The sequence below is a fragment of the Callithrix jacchus genome, chromosome 14, assembly GCF_049354715.1.
Source record: "Callithrix jacchus isolate 240 chromosome 14, calJac240_pri, whole genome shotgun sequence".
NCBI lineage: Eukaryota > Metazoa > Chordata > Mammalia > Primates > Cebidae > Callithrix > Callithrix jacchus.
In genome coordinates, this window is record NC_133515.1 from 38,774,544 (window position 1) to 38,794,134 (window position 19,591).

Consider the following 19,591-nt stretch of genomic DNA (forward strand, 5'->3'; position numbering starts at 1 on the left):
CTAGACCTGCCTCACCTCACCCCTGGAGCGTAGTTCACCAACTGTGAAATATGACTGTGATACTGAGTAATCAGACAAGGGCTGGGTGGAGCGGGTACTTTATGAATACCACAGTGACAGAGGAAGGCTGCTCTTCTCACACACTGCTGAATCTCCGGATCTCTGCGAGGTCATAGCCAGTCACAGCAAAGGAGCTGCCTGAGGAATCACAGAATCGAGCACCACACACCTGGGTGTCGGAAACACACTCACCATGACAGTGTTCCACCTGGGGGGGGCAGAGGGCTAGTCAGGGCCTGCTGCCCCATGCTTGGGCCCCCATTCCACCCATCCCATGATACATACCTCAATGTAGCTGCTCTCTGGGCTTCTGCTCAGCTTCCAGATATGCACAAAGGTGTCCTCAGCTGCGGAGAGTAGCTGTGGAAGAGGAAGAGGGGGAGTCAGAATGCCCTGACAGGGGACAGGTATAATCTGGAATGCCCAGTCCAGGTGCCCCAGGGAGGAGGCTATGCTGAGTTGCAAACACAAGCCTGTGGTGTTCTCTCAACATTCCACTGCCACGAAAAAGGGTATGTAGGGACAGAGGAGGACACTGACCTTGCCCACCTCAGGAGCCAGGTCCAGGGCAGAGATGGCCCGGGCATGGGCATTGATCTGGACATGTAGATTTCCTGTAGTGGCCTCATACAGATGCACTTGTCCATTCCCATAGCCTGCTGCTATGATCCCCTGCCACAGCTGCACAGAGGGGCATGGGACTCTGCAAGGGGTGACACCCAACTTTTGTTTTGCCCTGACCAAATCCTACTCCCCATCCTGAAGCTACCTCAGGAAGCCCTCTACATCTCTGCTTCACCTACCCAAATCCTGGAATGCGGGTCAATAATGTGAATTCTGGCCCTGACTGCCAGACACAGAGCAAGCCTGAATCATCTGCCGTCACCATGTCAGCCACACAATCCTGAAGGGAAAGGCAAGATCAGCCCTTCCCTTTCTCCCCTGCTATGGTCCCATATACAGGGCAGGAGGGGAAGAGAGGCCGTGTGTGCATCTTTCCCTCACCAGGGAAAGAGCAAGATCTGGAGCCCTCACTAGCTAGACCCATCAGAAACCACCCCTACCAGAACCCTTCCTAAAGGCTCCCTCAGGAAGCATGAACTGCTTTCCTTGGATTTCTTCATGGAGTCCCATCCCCCAATAGCATGTTAGAAGGGGGTGCATAATTGCCTCACTGGATGGATGATAAAACTGAGGCCACAGTGTCATGACCTTCTGGAGGTCTTGTGACCAGTCACTGTCATGACTAGACCCTGGGCCTCTGCACCCCCAACACTAGGCAGCCAACATAGCCTATGGGCCTAGCCCTATGCCAGGTGCAATGGAGAATATGAATAAGAAAATACATACCTTGTTCTCAAAAGGTTTGCAAACTAACTGGGAGATAAGAGTTGTCTTTTGAGGGCAGTGCCAATTCAGGGTTCAGCTAAGAGAGATCAGTGGGAGCTAGAATATAGGGAAAGCTTCCTGGAGAGGAGAGATGGCACTAGAGCTGGGCCTGAATAGGTAGGACTTTCCCCAGAGATGGAGGCTGCACATTTCAGAACTAGAAAATATCTTAGAAACCATTTGTTCCAACTCCTCATTTCACATCAATATTATAGTCTTAGTTAAGTATAAAATACTACATAAATGTAAAGTATCTCTGGCTTTGTCACCGAACTTGGTTGCTGAAGACTAGGAAAGTGCAGATTTGCCCAAAGCCATCTACCTGTTTAGTGGCAGAGCCAAGACTCAAACCCAGGTCCCCTGCCTCCCAGGATGGGGAAGCTCCCAGGTGGGTAGGGGACGTCCACTCACCTGTCCCTGGGCAGGCTCAGTGGCAATGTCTGTGATTGGTGTCTGGTGCCCAGCCAGCTCCTCACTCAGTACAATGTTGGGACCCTTGGCTGGAATGTCAAACACCAGCACCCGGCCTGACCATGTTCCTGCAGCCAGAACCAGTGCCCCAGTGATGACTTCATGACCCTCCTGGGTCTTCAGCCACCATACTCAGCACTCACTCCATCCAGAAATCTTAGTAACAAACCCCCCTCACTGCTTCGACAGCTCTGCCCCTTCATTCACTACCCTCATCCTATCACTCTGACCCTTTGAACCCTTCCATGGTTTACTGGAGTCTCTGATTCCACTGCACTTCTACCCTCCCCTTTAACTTTCCACAATTTCCTGGCCACAGCCCACATGCCCCAGCACCCCTCCATGCCCTGCCCTTGGCTCCCTCACCCACACAAATGAAGTGGCCACTGGCAGCAATTCCCCGGGCAAACACAGCCTGTACTGAATATGAAAGGGGAGAATAATCAGAAATATCCCCTCCCGCAGCTCTAGCAAACATTCCCTGCCCCCACCCCACTTGGTTCTGCAGGTACCTGGGGTGGCATCTCCAGAGTCCAGTGCATGCCAGTAGACCATGGTGGAGCCATCAGACTCATACATCTGGAAGACAGGGGCAAGAACCAGGGGGCATAACCCAACTGACCTCTGCTGAGTTCTGTGCTGAGTACTTCACATATCATGCTAGGCTTAGCCCATTTAATCTTCAAAACTAATCTGGGATGTAGGTACTATTTTTTATCCTCATTTATTCAGAGGACGAAAGTGAGGCTGGGAAATACTGTAAGGACATACAGCTAGTAAAGGGGCAGATACTGGAGGTGGCACTTGGGAAATGGGAAAGATGGAAGGATTGAAGATAAGAAATAGAAAAAGAGTGAGTGGGCCAAGCATGTGGAAAGTTTGGAAATGTTTAGAGGCAAGTAGGAAAGAGTGTGGAAGCCTGGCAGGGGAACTAAGAAAGCTCTGGTGGGACAAGCAGGAGAGTCCTTACCTGTATTCCTCGATGTGAGGCGAGTACCAGCAATACTCGGAAGGGGAGGACACACCAGTGGACCTGGAGGGAGGTGCATCAGTATAGGGAGAAAATCAAAGCAGGGATGATGAGGAGTCAGAGTTCTTTCTTTCTTTTTTTTTTTTTTTGAGACGGAGTCTTGCTCTGTCACCCAGGCTGGAGTGCAGTGGTGCGATCTCGGCTAACTGCAACCTCAGCCTCCCGGGTTCGAGTTATTCTGCCTCAGCTTCCAAGGTAGCTGGGATTACAGACACACATCACCATACTTGGCTAATTTTTTTGTATTTTTAGTAGAGAAGAAGTTTCACCATGTTGGCCAGGCTGGTCTCCAACTCCTAACCTCAAGTGATCCGCCCATCTCGGCCTCCCAAAGTGCTGGAATTACAGGCGTGAGCCACCGCGCCCGGCATGAGTGAGGATTCTGAGGTTAGGACACGCCTGCTCCTGGAGGTTTGGAGAGAAAGGGCGGGGGTAGGACTGGGTTCAGCAACATCACTCCCAACTCCATGCCTCACCTGAGTGATAAGTGGGGGGCTCACTCCAGCACCCTCCTTAGCGTGGAGCTGGCGCTGGGCCAAAGGTACACCCTCAGGAGCAGCGCTCAGAAGCTGGGCGCTTGGTCCATGAACCACACCAAAATGCGTGAGGTTGCGAGCCGGCAGCTGCAGCACACTGAGGTTGTTGCATAGAGCGGCGGCCGAACCTCGAAGGGGAATGGAGCGCTCCCAGCGAAACATCCTGTGGGAAGGTGCACCCGAATCACCATGCGCGCAACCAACAAGACGCAGCGGAGATTCCGGAGGGCGGCTATCAGCGAGCATTTCGGAAGACGTCAGAGACTGAGTCCTGGGATGGGGTGCCCCAAGGACGGTGATGGGGAGGGCCAAAAGGCGTGGGGAGAGTCTCGAGGAGCAAGACAGGGGAGTCCCAGGGCTGTTGGGGGGCGACGGGGGAATCCCAGAGGAGGAAGTGATGACACAGGACCACCCGATGGCCCCAAGCCCGCGAGCCAAGTAAGTGTGATGAAGCCCCCAAGGCTTTCTCCCTCGGCTCGGATCCCTGAGGCCCCCGGCCTAGGTCAGAGGTCATACCCGCAGCCCCAGATCGGCTCGACTGACTGCTGGTTCGTAGGGTCCCTCCAAATCCGCCGCCACCATAGAGACGACGCACGTACGCACTGCCCTCGGGCCGAGTGAGCGGCCGGAACTAGCAGCGGGCGGCGCGGTTGCCGGGGCAACTGTGGGAGGGGCGAGCGACCCGGAGTGCGTGGTTGCCGAGGCGACTGTTAGGCGGCGGCGCGGTCCGGGTGCCGCAGAAACACCAGCGTTGCAGGATCGCGTTGGCGATGGCGCATGAAGGCTCGGTGAGCTTCAGTTCAGCTGGGGATGCGCCAGAGCCAGGGTTGGCCGTTAAGGTCGGTGTTGGGAACAGTGGGCTGGCTCTGGGCCTCGGGATACCGCTACTTGCTCCCGCCCACAGCGCTGGAGTTCTAGATGACCGAGGAAGCCACGTCGATACTCGGGCAGAAAACCTACACCTGCACGGTGCCCACTCACACGACACACTTTGTCACACTCAAGTAATGAGGGACAGGGTCCGTGGGTGGTGTACAGCCTGAGAACAGGAAGTGGATTTTGAAACAGCTAATGAATGTAATAAGTCTCTTAACATTTAAATGGATAAACCAGAAACCAGGCATTTTTAACAGATAATCTATTTCGATAATTTCAAGAGGAATAAATAGGTTAAATAACAAGAGGCTACACTTGAAAGTCAAATTGTTTAAGAGCCAGTCAATTTTAAAATAAAGAAAAACAGGGTGGGTGCAGTGGCGCACGGCTGTAATCCCAGCACTTTGGGAGGCCGAGGCGGGTGGGTCCCAAGGTCGAGAGATCGAGACCATCCTGGTCAACATGGTGAAACCCCGTCTCCACTAAAAATGCAAAAAATTAGCTGGGCATGGTGGCGCGTGCCTGTAATCCCAGCTACTCAGGAGGCTGAGGCAGGAGAATTGCCTGAACCCAGGAGGCGGAGGTTGCGGTGAGCCGAGATCGCGCCATTGCACTCCAGCCTGGGTAACAAGAGCAAAACTCCGTCTAAAAAAAAAAAAAAGACCAGCCAGGCCAACATGGCGAGATTCTGTCTCTACAAAATACAAAAAATTAGCTGGCTGGCGGCACGTGCCTGTAATCGAAGCTACTCGGGAGGCTGAGGCAAGAGAATCGTTTGAACCCAGGAAGCTGAGGTTGCAGTGAGCCAAGATCGTGCCACTGCACTCTAGCCTGGGCGACAGAGAGAGACTCTGTATCAAAAAAAAAAAAAAAAAAAAAGCAGATTGAAGAGCTTTTGTTAAAAAATATCTCTGTCCTCTCTGGTCACCGTCATTGGTGTCAGATGCGAGGCTGGGAGGGAGGTCTAAGGAACCAACTCTCTTTACCCAGTCCATTCAGCCCTGCTCTAGTCAAGCTTGGCCTGGGCTGTGGGCCACTCCGGGTGCTTGCCACAGGGCTGTTCTCACTGGTGAATAGGGGTAATGAGACTTAAAGGATTTTGAGTTCAGTGCGAGACTTAGGAAACACCAGATTTGCGGGGAGAATGAATTTTAGGAAACAGGCATGAGATGAGGTTTCAGTGGAGCAATAGGCAAAGGTTTAGAAAGGTCACGTTTGAAGGTGAATTTTGGAAGGAACCAGGTTGGGGGAGACTGGTGTGAGGAATTGAGGAAGCTCCAAAGAGATTGTTTGTAAACTTTTTATGTCAGTAAAGTGAGTTTTGGGGACTAGTCTTTTTTTTTTTTTTTAAGTTATTATAAAAGGAAACAAACTCATCGTAGAGAACTTACAAAATAGAAAAGAGCATAGGAAGGAAACATACCCTCTGTTATCATTTTGATGTTTTCCTTTTGTTCAACACAAAGTGGTCTACATCTATGAGATCATAATTGATATGTAATTTTGTATCCTGCTTCTTTCACTTACCATTACATCATAAACATTTTCTTTATGCCATTGCAAATTCTTTCTTTCTTTCTTTCTTTTATTTGAGACGGAGTTTCGCTCCTGTTTACCCAGGCTGGAGTGCAATGGCGTGATCTCGGCTCACCGCATCCTCTGCCTCCTGGGTTCAGGCAATTCTCCTGCCTCAGCCTCCTGAGTAGCTGGAATTACAGGCACGCACCACTATGCCCAGCTAATTTTTTGTATTTTTAGTGGAGACGGGGTTTCACCATTTTGACCAGGATGGTCTCAATCTCTTGACCTCATGATTCACCCTCCTCGGCCTCCCAAAGTGCTGGGATTAAGATTACCTTTAATGGCCAGATGTGGTGGCTCACACCTGTGAGGCAGGTGGATCACTTGAGGCCAGGAGTTCAAAACCAGCCTGGCCAACATGGTGAAACCCATACTAAAAATATTTTTAAAAATTAGCCAGGTGTGGTGGCAGAGGCAGGAGAATCACTTGAACCTGGGAGGCAGAGGCTGCAGTGAGCCAAGATCGCACCACTGCACTCCAGCCTGGGTGACAGAGCAAGACTCTGTCTCAAAAATAAAGACAAGCAAACAAAAAAAGACTACCTTTAATCATTACATAATATTTCATTATAGCATAGTCAATTATTTATTCTCTTTTTAAAACATGTTTTCAATATTCTGCTATTATAAACAAAACCACAAAGAATTTGTTGGAGAACATATTTTTATCTTCATTTCATAAAATGCCTTTTGGTTGTGTTTATAGAACTGAAATTGCAGAGTTGAAGGAGCAAAAACATTTTTTAATGTCTTCATGCATACTGCTGCAGGATGGTGTCACACCAAACCTTTGCCAATGTATTCTTATTTTTAAAATAATTTCTAATTTGATGAACTAGAAATCAGAATCTCAATACTATATTTATTAGTCATCTACAGTCCCTCTTTTGTGAAATGTCATGTCCTTTGCTTCTCTTTGGAATCTTAAATGGTTTTCCTTCTTATAGTTTAAATTTTTACTGTAAAATAGCCCAAACTGGACTTGAATTCCTGGGCTCAAGCAATTTACTGCAATATAGCCCAAGCTGGACTTGAACTCCCTGCCTCAGCCTCCTGAGCAGCTGGAACTATGGGTATGTGCCACTGTGCCTGGCCATTTTTCTTCCATTTTTTAATTTTATTATTTTTTAAAAGATAGAGTCTCTGTGTTGTCCAGGCTAGAATGCAGTAGTGGGATCTTAGGTCACTGCAAACTCTGCCTCCCAGGTTCAAGTGATTCTTGTGTCTCAGTCTCCCTAGTAGCTGGGATTACAGGCGCCGACCACCATGCCTGGCTAATTTCTGTATTATTAGTAGAGCTGGGGTTTCACCATGTTGGCCAGGCTGCTCTGAAACTCCTGACCTCAAATGATCCACCTGCCTCAGCCTCCCAAAGTGCTGGGATTACAGGCATGAACCACCACGCCCAGCCAATTTTTCTTCTTTTATATGAGCTTTCAATTTACATGGGGATATTTATCTTTTTTCAAGTTTGTTTTAAATGTCTTTGGTTGAGAGGCTCTGGAGTCAGACTTGCATGTGAATGGATTCTGACTTCACTACCTCTTCTTGTGTGATACTGGGTAAATTATCATAAAATGGAGAAAAGAATAGTTGGTAAAAAAATGTAGAAAAGTTTTTAAGCTCCCTAGTCGGGGCTGTGCTCCTCTAATTGGGACTCTGAGCCCCGAGAAGGCATCCAGTATTTGCAACCAGCCAAAACGGCATTGGAGCCAGGCCAGTCCTCAGGGCCCCTCACCGCCACTCCAGGCAACCCGGAGCGCACACTGCAGGCCGGCTACCGAGCTCCCACATCCCAGCCATCATTCTTCCACCTGCCCCTTAGAGTAGAGAAGATGAGCAAGTCAAGCTGGAAGTCCAGCCAGCCCTTGGCCTCCAAGCAGAAAAAGGACAGCATTGAGAAGTGGGCCCAGGGCAGGCCACACAAGCAGCCTCTAGTGAGTCCCAGGACAGCGCTGGTAGGGAGTCAGAAGAAGCCTAGTCAAGTACCAACACCTAAGAGACCTCAGGACAGACCAAAGGGAAGCAAAAACAAGGGTGCTACCGAGACCTGAAAAATTACCCCAGTTCTAGGAAGGAAACAAAGGAACAGACCCAAAAAACTGGAGAAGGAGGAAGAGGAAGGCAGCTCACAGGAGTCCTCGGAGGAGGAGCAGTGACCACATGTGCTGTTGGCTCCTCACTGGAGGAGCAGCTTCCTTTTGGGACAGGACAGCTATGCTCAGTTCCCACCACCCCCACCCCTTCCCCAGGCCCACCATCACCTCCGGCGGTGGCCACCCCCATATTCTACCTGTGCCCTTACCACCACACTACACAGCACACCAGCTGCTGCAGGGCAATGAGCTGACTTGGGAGAATCGCCCCACTCAGTTCCTTCCCCCTTCCCCCCCCAACTCATGCATGCACACATGCCCTCCTGGACAAAGCCAATGTCCCACTTAGTCACACCCTGACCCTGCTGCATCCCCACTCCCTTGGTAGTGGGGACATTGCTCTCTGGGCTTTTGGTTTGGGGACCACCTCTCTGCTCCTCCACTGTTCTCTCTGGCTTCCCATAGAGGGGCCTGGGAGGGTTTCCCTGGCCTTAAAAGGGGCCCAAGTCCCCATTCTGGGATGCCTCACTCCACTGTCCTGGCATCAGAAGGTGTGGCCTATGGAAGGGGGTGCTGGCCCCCAGGATTCCCTCAGCCAAACTGTCTTTGTCACCACATGGGGCTCACACCTTTCATTGTTCCCCATCTTCCCTAGTCCCTGCACTAGGTTGGACAGCCCCCATTGGCTACAGAAAAGCAGGAGGGGTGTGAGTCCCCTCCTCTCTCTTTGCAGTGGCCCCAGCCCCCTTGCCCTCTGCCTGGGATCTGAGTACATATTGCAGTGATGGAGATGCAGTCACCTATTGTCCTGGTGGGGCCCTTGAGCCCTGTGGCAGCCACCTGAGGTGGGCTGGGGCTGCTTCTCCAACCCTACTTTGCTTCCACCACTCAGCCATTTCCCCCTCCTCAGATGGGGCACCAATAACAAGGAGCTCACCCTGCCTGGTCCCAATCCTCCTGCTCTTCCCACCCCCCAAAAGTTCTGGTTCCATTCATTTTTCCTCTGTTCATAAACTACCTCTGGGCAGTTGTGTTGTTTTTGGTTCAATATTCCATTCTTTGACATCTGTTATTGCTGCTGCTACCAGCGCCAAATGTTCATCCTCATTGCCTCCTGCTCTGCCCATGATCCCCTCCCTGAGATACTCTGTGGGGAAGAGGGGGTGGAGCATGGCAGGCTGGATGACCAACTACTCCAGTTGGGGTCCTGCCCCTAGGATGCTGCAGCAGAGTGAGCAAGGGGCCCCCAATCAACCATAAAGGGTGTAGGGGCCACCTCCTCTTCCTGGTCTGTCAGGGAGGGGTAGCCATGATCTGCCCCAGCCTGGGGCTCCCCCTCTGGTTTCCAATTTGCAGTTACTTGAATTAAAAAAAAAAAATCCTTTTCCAGAAAACAAAATGTAGAGAAGACTCTAAATAGCACCAATAATTCCAGGACTGTTGACTGAGTTGTCTTTCTCAAGTTCTTTGAACTCTCAAGAATTTTGAACACTTTTCACTGGTATAAGGGATATGAAGTTAAACCTTCACATTGCCTGGGCTTGCTCACTGTGTGCTCCCAAGCAAGGATGGTTAACTTCTGTCAGACTTCAGTTCCTTTCTTTTCTTTTCTCTTCTTTTGAGAGTCTCACTCTGCCACCAGGATGGAGTGCAGTCGCAGTAATCTCGGCTCACTGCAACCTCTGCCTCCTGGGTTCAAGCAATTATCTTGCCTCAGCCTCCCCACTTCAGTTTATCTGTCAAATGTGGTTAGTGGGCTGTTATGAAAATTATTAATAATTAGGTCAAACATCCTCTAAGTATCTGTCGCATAGTGGGCTCTTCCTCAGTTGGCCCTTTCCCTTTTCCTTCCTACTGGACAACTTGAGAAAGCTTCCTCCTAGCCTATGGCTGCTCTTCCGTTCCACTTCTTGGTTTCCTGCTCTGACTATCCTGTTTTGTTCTCACAGAGGCAGGAGAGGCAGGTCCGAGACCGCGGGGTGACCCGGTCCAAGGCGGAAAAAGTGCGGCCACCCACCGTGCCAGTGCCGCAGGTGGATATCGTGCCTGGGCGGCTCAGTGAGGCCGAGTGGATGGCACTTACCGCCCTCGAGGAGGGCGAGGATGTGGTAGGGGACATCTTGGCCGACTTGCTGGCTCGAGTCATGGACTCTGCTTTCAAAGTCTACCTGTCTCAGCAGGTGGGCTGGGATCCGGGTCCTTCAGACTCATCTCCTACCTCTCCCGTCCCTCCCTGCCTACCTGAGACCCTCTCTCGCCTCCGCAGTGCATTCCATTCACCATCAACCAGGCGCGGGAGGCCATGCTGCAGATCACGGAGTGGCGCTTCCTGGCCCGGGATGAGGGAGAATCTGCAGTGGCTGAGGACCCCACATGGGGTGAGGATGAGGAGCCTTCGGCATGCACGACGGACTCGTGGGCTCAGGGCTCAGTGCCCGTGCTGCACGCGCCCGCCTCGGAGGGCCTGGAAAACTTCCCAGGTGAAGTACACTCCTCAGGAGCCTCTTCGGACTCCTCTGCCCTTACTCCTGGTCTACCCTTTCCGACATCTCACTGCCCGAGTGCATTTTCCCAGGACCCTGGGGGCGTGGACCAGATCCCCTTAGGAAGGTCGTGGATAGGTCGAGGCTCCCAGGAGCAGAAGGAGTCTTGGGAAACTTCTCCAGAGCTGAGAGTCACCTCGGCCCCTTCTCCCACATCGGAGCTGTTTCAGGGGGCAGGGCCCGGAGGTCCTGTAGAGGAAGCAGACTGCCAGTCCAGAGGCCGCTTCTCCTCGGCTGGGTCCTCGAGCGCAAGCTTCCAACTATTGGTGGAGAAGGCGCCTGCCGACGATGCCAACCTGTCTTTGGAGCCCACTGTGGTAGCCAGCCCCCAGGCCTCAACCGAGAGGAGACAGCCCTTTGGCTTCCATTTGTCATTGGAGGACCTCTACTGTTGCATGCCCCAACTGGACGAGGCTGGGGATCAGCTGGAACACAAGTCAGATGGGGTACTCAGCCTCGCCTCGGGCGTATGGGTGTCCTGCCCCTCTGTGGGCGACGCCACGCACCCCTCTGTGTCCTTCCAGCAGCAGCAGGCCGAACACCACAGGATGCCCTGCAAGGCAGCCTTGAAGCGCCTAGACCCTGCGCGGCTCCCTCGCCACTGCGTGCGCCCCCTGGCCAAGGTCCTGGTGTCAGACTCTCAGAAACGCCCTTTGGAAACCTACCACGGGCGCCAGCAAGACAGGAAGACCAAGACCCGGGCCAAACCCCAAGCCCCCAGCCCGGGCACCCGCGTCTCCCCGGCAACGTTCTTCCCTCTCCAGCCAGGCGTTCCTTTCCGCCCCTCGGACTCCGGCCCCACACTCCAGTTTCCTACTTTAAACTTAGGCCTATCGTCGCCATGCTTCCTGTCAAAGCTATCACTCCCCAGCTCTGGGATCCGCCTCCTCACCACACACCCGGTATTCCCTGATGTGGTCTGCAGCCCCAGCCCCAAGCTGTGGCCCAGTGCCCGGTGGCCCAGCTGTTGGGAGCAGGAGGCCGAGCTGCTGAGCGAACTGTGGGCTGGCCGGACCCGCATACCTTCACAGGGTCTGGAGCTGGAAGACAGGGAAGGCCTGGATTCTGGGAGATGGCCTCAAACCACACCCCAGGTCCTTGAAGCCACTTCCCAGGTGATGTGGAAGCCCCTGTTGCTGCCAGAAGCCATGAAGCTGGCCCCTGGTGTGAGCATGTGGAACCGGAGCACCCAAGTGCTCCTCAGCTCTGGTGTGCCTGAACTGGAGGACAAAGAAGGTGATACCTTTCCTCTCATTGAGCAACAACCCATCCAGACAGGTCCCCCAAAGCCCCAGGTGACCATGGCACAGCTATTGGATAACTCAGTCCCCAAGGTGTGGGCATGCCCTACTAAGCCCTCTGCCTCACTCTGAGCCCTGAGCCTCTGGCAGTGGTAACTGGCCCCTCCCTCTGCTTGCCAGAAATAAACACCTGAGTTGCCTTAGCAAGTGGTCTGTTGTCTGTCAGTTTCTTCCAGGGTGTTCACTCTCTCACTGAACTCAAGGGAAGCTGTTATCCTGCAGGCCTAAAAGAAGACAGCACTAGGGTTCAGGAAATAGCCCCCTCGCCACCCTTAGAAGACCCTGGTTTAGCACCAAAGCTGCGCTGTCACAGAGGCATTCTAGAGAGACCCCCATTCCCCAAAGGAGTAGACATAAGGGCTGCCAGCAGGTCTGGCTCTGTAGAGAGAACTTCAAGTCTCCTTTCAGTAGGGGAGGAAGGAGATGGCCCTGCATAAGCACAGAGCGATTCCAGATGTGAGGAACCTGATTTCTTGCTTCCCTGGTCCCTGGAGCTTGGTCACTTCACCCTAGACTGCAAATCCAAATTTCACTTTTGGAGTTAAGGAGGAACTCTCAAATTCAAAGAGTCTACTGAACAAACTCAAGAGTCAGTGCCTCCTTAAATTTTATCCTAGGCTCCACACCTGCCTTATTGCTAGGCTCCACTCTGCCCAGATTTATCCTGCCCCGACTTTCTCCTATAGCATTTCCCCAGCAGGCCCAGGAAGTTTCTGCTATGTTGCCGTGGGCTACACTCAGCACCCTGGTCTGGGGCCCTGGCTCTGTCCTCCTTATTCTGGTCCTCCTGCTTCAACTATGTGTGCAGCTCTGGCAGAAGTCTCATCCCTGGGACCTCCAGCACTGCTCCACAGATATGACTGGGAAAACAACCATAGTGATTGAGGCCAACAGTGGTGAGGTGCTCCTCCCACCCTGTCTCCTCACAATGGGCCTCAGCCCCCAACAACACCCACAGGGAAGGCAGGGAGGAGCATCCACTGTCAACACCCTTGTCCCTCCCCTAGAGTGTCCCTTGTCCACTGTAGTCACCCTCAGATTAGCTTACTCAAAGCTGTCCTCCCGCAGGCATCAGGAAGGTTGTATCCCAAGAACTGGCTCAGTGTGGGGCCCGAGTGATCCTTGCCTGCTGGAGCAGGGAACATGGACAGCAAGCCCTAGACGAGATCCAGGCAGCTTCAAACAGCAACCACCTCCTGATCGGCCAGGTGGACCTTAGCTCCATGACCTCTATTCGGAGCTTTGCCCAGAAGCTTCTACAGGAGAATCCTGAGATACATCTGCTGTTAATGCTGGAGTTGGTGGTATGTGCCTCGGCTTGCTTCTCCAAACACGTTTCTGCAGCCTTCTTTCTAGCTTAGGGACCCCAAAACAGGTATCCTCAAAGCCTAACCTATGCAATTTTGCCAAAACACTCTAATCCATTCCCTCCCCTAAAAAACTGACATTGAGTTATAGCTTTAAACTTCGTAGCCCCATCTTTGCATGTACATGCCCTTGTGGCATTTCTACTGAAGGTAATATGTCCCTCCCAATCCATGTCTTCCTCAAGGTGGACCCTTTATCACTCAGCAACAGTGCTTTCATCTCCTTCCAGGATTCCCCAAGACACTTAGCCCAGAGGGCCTGGATCTCACCTTTGCCACTAACTATGTTGGGCTTTTTCTGCTCACAAATCTACTCCAAGGTAAGGAAGGATGGGCATCTTCTGTGCTGCCCCTCTTCCCTGTACCCCTGGCATTCTAGTGACTGTCTCCCAGGACCACCTCCTGCTTCTTGGCACCCAGCTGCTTGCTGAGTGGTGACCCAACACACTTTTGTGTCACGCATTAGGGAAGCCCAGCTGGCACAAGTCAGGATTAGAAGGCTGGTAGAAGAATCATTCAGACCAAAATGTAATCAGCAAGGGGATATGAGATCCCAGACCTCCTTCTCTCATCCTCTAGTTCTAGCCAGACCAGTAGAATGAAGACCAGTCATTGTAATGAAGGCTTCTTGAGGGGACACTAGGTACTAGAAACAGAGAAAGCAAGAAGATTCAGAGTTTCTGTTCTCAGGGGCTGCCAGAGCTGTAGGCCATACAGGTGATACAGTTGATACATTACTGCCTTGGGCCTAAGTCCTCTGAAGAGGCCCTTTCTGATTGAGAAAGTTTGGGCTCCTCCAGGGGAAGGCTCAGAGAGTGGGTGGCAGGCACATTCTCCCTGATGTTTTCTCCTAGATTGTATAATAGCCCCTTTATTATTTTTGTTTGTTTTCAAAAAAATTACTCATCCCCTTACAATGATAGCCTCTTAAAAGAAAAGCAATTTGTTTGGTCTGGTAATACATATCCAAAGTACAAAATTAAAAGCCTACAAAAGGATATAGAGGTGTTTTTTTAAGTGTTTTTCTCTTCTTGTACATCAGCCACCCAATCCCCTCCTGAGAGGCAACTACTGTTGCCAGGGTCTCACGTATCCTTTCGTGGTCAACTAAACTAGTCCCAACTGGAAAGTGAACAAAGGCAAAACTCTATGCACCTGCAAGTGTGATCGTTTTGTCCCTTTCTACAAATTGTAACATGTCATGATACATCTGGATCTTGATTAGTGACAGTTTCTTAAACTTCTTTCCTGTCTCCTCTAATCTATTCTCCCCGCTGCCACATCTAGTAATCACTTTTCATTATGGTGATAAGACACTTTCTTGCTTAAAATCCTTTGAAGGTACCCTCTCCTTTGTAGGATGAATTCTAAGCCCTTTCTCTACACTTAGAAGGCCCTCTGCTGACTGAGAGCCTTGCCTTTTGCCCTTCCTTAACCCAAAGCCTAGTCTCCAGCCAGACAATCCACAGCTCTTAGACCATGGTCTGTTTTTTTTCACCCTCTGGCTGTGTTTTTGCACATATGGTTTCTTCTACCTGGACTATCCTTCTGATCATGTTGCCCTGACTAACTTTAGTTCACCTACCAAGAGGCAGCACAGATATTACCTCTACTGTGGATCTTTTCCCAACCTTCACTTCCCCTGGCCACCTCTATTTATGGGGCTTCATTAGCCCCTTTTTACACATCTCTGTGACTACACCAATGTTGCTCTGTGTCTCTCCAACTGAGCAGAGAGCACTTTCAGTCTCTATGTCACTGTCTGCAAATTTAAGGTCCATTGTCTTCTTTAAGAATAATTTTCTTTTCAGCAAATTTTGGCCAAATACCACCTGCTCAGTTTTTCATTTGTAATTTGTAATTTTAAAATTTTATTTTGTATTTTTTTTTCTGGGGGGACAAGGAGCAGGTGTTAGAAGCAGCTCATGCAGCAGGCTGACTTCCCACTGAGTGATTCTTAATTTCAGTGTAAGGCTCAAAATAGTTTTGGCATTTTAAAAACAATACTGTAAACTCATATGTGACAACAATTATTTTTTATACTTTATATAATCCAGACTTTTTTTTCTTTTTGAGACAGAGTTTCACTCTTGTCACCCAGGCTGGAGTGCAGTAGCGTGATCTCGGCTCACTGCAACCTCCGCCCCCTGGGTTCAAGTGATTCTTCTGCCTCAGCCTCCTGAGTAGCTAGGATTATAGATGTAACCCACTGTGCCAGGCCTAGAATTTTTAATCTACATATTTAACTTAATATCTTTAACCAATATCCTCATTCTTCTTTAAAACAATTCATAGATTTTAGAGTTCCTTAACATGAATAATTCTCGTTGAATTTAAATATTTTTTGTAACCCAATATTTAAATTATACTATTTTGTTAATCTCACAAATCAGATATTATTTTAAGTAGGTGATGCTTGTACAGATTTGCTCATATGTTTAATATCAATATTTAATATTACCTGCTCTTCTTTCTTGTATATCAGATCTTCCGTCTTGGATTGTTTTCCCTCTACCTGAAGCACACCTTTAGAAGTTACGGCCAGGCGTGGTGGCTCATATCTGTAATCCTAGCACTTTGGGAGGCTGAGGTAGGTAGATCACCTGAGGTCTGGAGTCCAAAACCAGTCTGGCCATCATGGTGAAACCCCATCTTAAAAAAAAAAAAAAAAGAAGTTACTTTAGGCCAGGCTTAGTGGCTCATGCCTGTTATCCGACCACTTTGGGAGGCCAAAGTGGGTGGGTTGCTTGAGCACAGAAGTTTGAGACTAGCCTGGACAACATGGTGAAACCCTGTCTCTACAAAAATAAAAAAAATTAGCCAGATGTGGTGGCACCTCCATGTAGTCCCAGCTATTTAGGAGGCTTGGGTGGGAGAACCACCTGAGCCCAGTAGGTCAAGTGAGTGGTGAGTGAGCTGTGATCACACCATTGCACTTCAGCCTAGGTGACAGAGTGAGACCCTCTCTTTCTCTCTCAAAAAAAAAAAGTTACTTTAGTGAGGATCTGTGGTAGACAGAATTCTAAGATGGACTCTAAGATCCCCGTCTTCCGTGTATATGCCCTATAAAATCCCCCTTCCCCTTAAGTCTGAGCAGAAAGCATGAATTTGATAGAATTTCACTCCTGTGATTATGCTATTTGCCTGACATAAGGGATTTTACTGATGTGATGTAGTTAAAGTCTCTAATTAGTTAATCAAAGTGGTGATTACTTTGGGTGGACCTGACTTAATGAAGTGAGCCCTTTAAAAGGGTTCAAACCAGCCAGGTGTGGTGGCTCATGCCTGTAATCCCAGGACTTTGGGAGGCCAAGGTGGGTGGATCATGAGGGCAGGAGATTGAGACCATCCTGGCCAACATGGTGAAACCCCATCTCTAATAAAAATACAAAAATTAGCCGGGCATGGTGGCGGGAGCCTGTAGTCCTAGCTACTCAGGAGGCTGAGGCAGGAGAATCGCTTGAACCCGGGAGGCAGTGGTTGCAGTGAGCCAAGATCACGCCACTGCACTCCAGCCTGGGTAACAGAGCAAGATTTCGTCTCTTAAAAAAAAAAAAAGGGTTCAAGCCTTTCTAGAAGCCAAAGAGATCCTCTCATTTACCTTAAAGAAGCAAACTGCTATTATTGTGGAGAGGGCCACATGGCAGGGATGGCAGGTGGCCTCTAGGAGCCAGGCCTCAGTTCTATAGTCACGAGAAACTGAATTCTGCCAATAACCAGTGAGCTTGAAAGTGGACCCTGAACCTCAATGACTTTTCAGCCCTGGATAACATCTTGATTTCAGCCTGGTGACCTCCTGAGTGGAGGACCCAGCAAACATGTACCCAGACTCCTGACCCACAGAAACTGTGAGATAATGTGTTTTTAAAAAATAAATTTATTCATTACATTTCTTAGAGACAGGGTCTCTCTCTGTCACCCAAGCTGGAATGCAGTGGTGCTGTCATAGCTCGCAGCAACTTCAAACTCCTGGACTCAAGCGATCCTTCTCCTCTCTGCCTCCCAAGTAGCTGGGACTGTAGGAGCATGCCTGGCTAATTTCTTTTTTCATTATTTACAGAGGTAATAGAGTTAGAATTAAAATTTTTTTTTTCTTTTGTAGACATGGGGATTCTTGTTATGTTGCCCAGGCTGGTCTCAAATTGCTGGCCTCAAAGGATCCTCTTGCCTTGGCCTCCAAAGTGTTGGGATTACAGGTATGAGAGTCATCATGCCTGGCCTATGTTGTTTCACCCACTGAATTTATAGTAATTTGTTATGTAGCAATAGAAAACTAATATATGATCTAATAATAATAAACTTCCTCAGTTTTATTTGTTTGAGAATGTGTTTATTTCACCTTAATTTTGGGGTATCAGTTTGCCTCTGGCTAAGGAATTATAGGTTGACAGTCCTTTTTATCCTGTTGAATATAATATTTCTTTTTTTTTTAAGATGGAGTCTTGCTCTTGTCTCCAGGTTGAAGTGCAGTGGCACAATTTCGGCTCACTGCAATTTCTGCTTCCTGGGTTCAAGCGATACTCCTGCCTCAGCCTCCCAAGTAGCTGGGATTACAAGTACCGCCACAAAGCCCAGCTAATTTTTGTATTTTTAGAGATAGGGTTTCACTATGTTGGCCAGGCTTGTCTCAAACTTCTGACTTCAGGTGATCCACCTGCCTCGGTCTCCCAAAGTGCCGAGATTATAGGGGTGAGCCATTGCATTGGCCAAATATAGTATTTCTATGTCTTCTGTCTTTTGTGGTTATTGAGAAATTGATGTTAATCTAATAGTTATTTTGCAGGGAGTTTGCCTTTTCTCTTTTGCTCCTTTTAAGATTTTGTCTTTGACATTGCTTTTCTAGTTTCATTGTATTAAACACACAAATTTATTTATTTATTTATTTTTTTGAGACGGAGTTTTGCACTTGTTATCCAGTCTGGAGTCCAATGGCGCGATCTCGGCTTACTGTAACCTCCGCCTCCTGGGTTCAGGCAATTCTCCTGCCTCAGCCTCCTGAGTAGCTGGGATTACAGGCACGCACCACCATGGCCAGCTAATTTTTTGTGTTTTTAGTAGAGACGGGGTTTCACCATGTTGACCAGGATGGTCTCGATCTCTTGACCTCATGATCCACCTGCCTAGGCCTCCCAAAGTGCTGGGATTACAGGCTTGAGCCACCGCGCCCGGCCCACACAAATTTATTACCTGTGAATTTCTTTTTATTTATTCTGGTGGGACTGCTTCAGATTTCCTGAATCTGAGGATATGTATCTAACCTGTATTACTTTTTAAATACGATCTCTTCTTTATTACCTTTCCTTCCTTCCTTCCTTCCTTCCTTCCTTCCTTCCTTCCTTCCTTCCTTCCTTCCTTCTTTCTCTCCCTCCCTCCCTTCCTCCTTCCCTCCCTCACTCCTTCCTTTGCACCCCTCTTTCTCTCTCTTTTTTTTTTGAGACAGGGTCTTCCTCTGTCACCCAGGATGGAGGGTAATGGCACAATCCTAGCTCACTGCAGCCTCAAACTCCTGGCTTTAAGCAATCTTCCTGCCTTGGTCTCACAAAGTGCTGGGAGTACAGGAGTGAGCCACTGTGCCCAGACCTTTTTCTTCTCTCTTTATAGAATTGCAATTTAGATAAAAGCTAGATCTTCTTACTTTATTTTTTATGTCTCTTAATTACTCTTTCATATTTTCTTCTCTATATATGTTAAAGCTACATCTTAGTTCTTTTATTTTATTTATTTATTGAGATGGAGTTTCACTTTAGTTGCCCAGGCTGGAGTGCAGTGGCACAATCTCAGCTCACTGCAACCTCTGCCTCCTGGGTTCAAGCAATTCTCTTGCCTCAACCTCCCAAGTAGCTGGGATTACAGGCATGTGCCACCACACCCAGCTAATTTTTTGTATTTTTAGTAGAGACGGGGTTTCACTATGTTGTCCAGGCTGGTTTTGAACTCTTGACCTCAGGTGATCCACCCGCTTTGGCCTCCCAAAGTGCTTGGATTACAGGTGTGAGCCACCATGCTCAGCCTCTGGTTCATTTTTTAAAAACTCTATTTGGGCCTCCAATTTTAACCAACTGGAACCTTGGCCAAATTTCTGCAATAAATACTTCTGGTTCAAAAAAAACATCTATTTTCCAGCTTACTAATTTTTTTCTTCAGCCATGACCAATCTCTTATTTATTCCATCTAGTAACCATATTGCCAATCATTATACTTTTTAACTTAATTTTTAAAATGGAATCTTGCTCTTGTTGCCTAGGCTGGAGTGTAATGGAGCAATTGCGGCTCACTGCAACCTCTGCCTCCTGGATTCAAGTGATTTTCCTGCCTCAGCCTCACAAGTAGCTGGGATTACA

The 19,591-nt window shown here is 49.3% G+C and overlaps 2 protein-coding genes, 1 long non-coding RNA gene and 1 pseudogene across 14 annotated transcripts; 3 read left to right on the forward strand and 1 right to left on the reverse strand.

Moving 5' to 3' along the window:
- Positions 1 to 82: 82 nt before the first annotated feature.
- On the reverse strand, positions 83 to 4,090 carry WDR54 (WD repeat domain 54). Of its 2 annotated transcripts, XM_035272213.3 has the most exons (10): positions 4,003 to 4,090; positions 3,427 to 3,649; positions 2,891 to 2,953; positions 2,433 to 2,499; positions 2,287 to 2,340; positions 1,861 to 1,988; positions 864 to 964; positions 601 to 763; positions 346 to 420; positions 83 to 268 (listed from the first exon to the last, which is right to left on the reverse strand). In XM_035272213.3, the coding sequence occupies exons 2-10, from the start codon at positions 3,646 to 3,648 to the stop codon at positions 137 to 139; spliced, it is 1,005 nt and encodes a 334-aa protein (XP_035128104.1). In that variant the 5' UTR covers position 3,649; positions 4,003 to 4,090; the 3' UTR covers positions 83 to 136. The 2 variants fall into 2 exon arrangements, with proteins under 2 accessions (XP_035128104.1, XP_035128105.1); XM_035272214.3 differs by lacking the exon at positions 2,287 to 2,340.
- Positions 3,542 to 12,027, forward strand: C14H2orf81 (chromosome 14 C2orf81 homolog). 11 transcript variants are annotated; one of them, XM_035272198.3, is made up of 3 exons: positions 3,542 to 3,924; positions 9,989 to 10,219; positions 10,306 to 12,027. In XM_035272198.3, exons 1-3 carry the CDS (start codon positions 3,676 to 3,678, stop codon positions 11,953 to 11,955), a joined length of 2,130 nt encoding a protein of 709 aa, XP_035128089.2. In that variant the 5' UTR covers positions 3,542 to 3,675; the 3' UTR covers positions 11,956 to 12,027. The 11 variants fall into 11 exon arrangements, with proteins under 11 accessions (XP_035128089.2, XP_035128091.2, XP_035128095.2 ...); XM_035272200.3 differs by having other exon boundaries at positions 9,989 to 10,072; XM_035272199.3 differs by lacking the exon at positions 3,542 to 3,924 and adding an exon at positions 4,178 to 4,490.
- Positions 7,587 to 8,233, forward strand: LOC144579250 (high mobility group protein HMG-I/HMG-Y-like; annotated as a pseudogene).
- A 923-nt stretch (positions 12,028 to 12,950) lies between the features above and the next one.
- On the forward strand, positions 12,951 to 17,481 carry LOC144579252 (uncharacterized). The gene is made up of 4 exons (XR_013526438.1): positions 12,951 to 13,187; positions 13,481 to 13,570; positions 15,736 to 15,840; positions 17,353 to 17,481. It is a non-coding gene; the product is annotated as an uncharacterized LOC144579252 (long non-coding RNA).
- Positions 17,482 to 19,591: the final 2,110 nt, after the last annotated feature.

Excerpts from the sequence above, each read along its gene's own strand:
- WDR54 (XM_035272213.3), bottom strand. The coding sequence starts at position 3,648 with ATGTTTCGCTGGGAGCGCTCCATTCCCCTTCGAGGTTCGGCCGCCGCT. Across the intron at positions 2,341-2,432 it reads CTCTGGAGATGCCACCCCAG|TACAGGCTGTGTTTGCCCGG; the intron begins GTACCTGCAGAA and ends TTTCATATTCAG. Across the intron at positions 269-345 it reads CAGAGAGCAGCTACATTGAG|GTGGAACACTGTCATGGTGA; the intron begins GTATGTATCATG and ends TGCCCCCCCCAG.
- C14H2orf81 (XM_035272198.3), top strand. The coding sequence starts at position 3,676 with ATGCGCGCAACCAACAAGACGCAGCGGAGATTCCGGAGGGCGGCTATC. Across the intron at positions 3,925-9,988 it reads GCCCCAAGCCCGCGAGCCAA|AGGCAGGAGAGGCAGGTCCG; the intron begins GTAAGTGTGATG and ends TTGTTCTCACAG. Across the intron at positions 10,220-10,305 it reads AAGTCTACCTGTCTCAGCAG|TGCATTCCATTCACCATCAA; the intron begins GTGGGCTGGGAT and ends TCGCCTCCGCAG.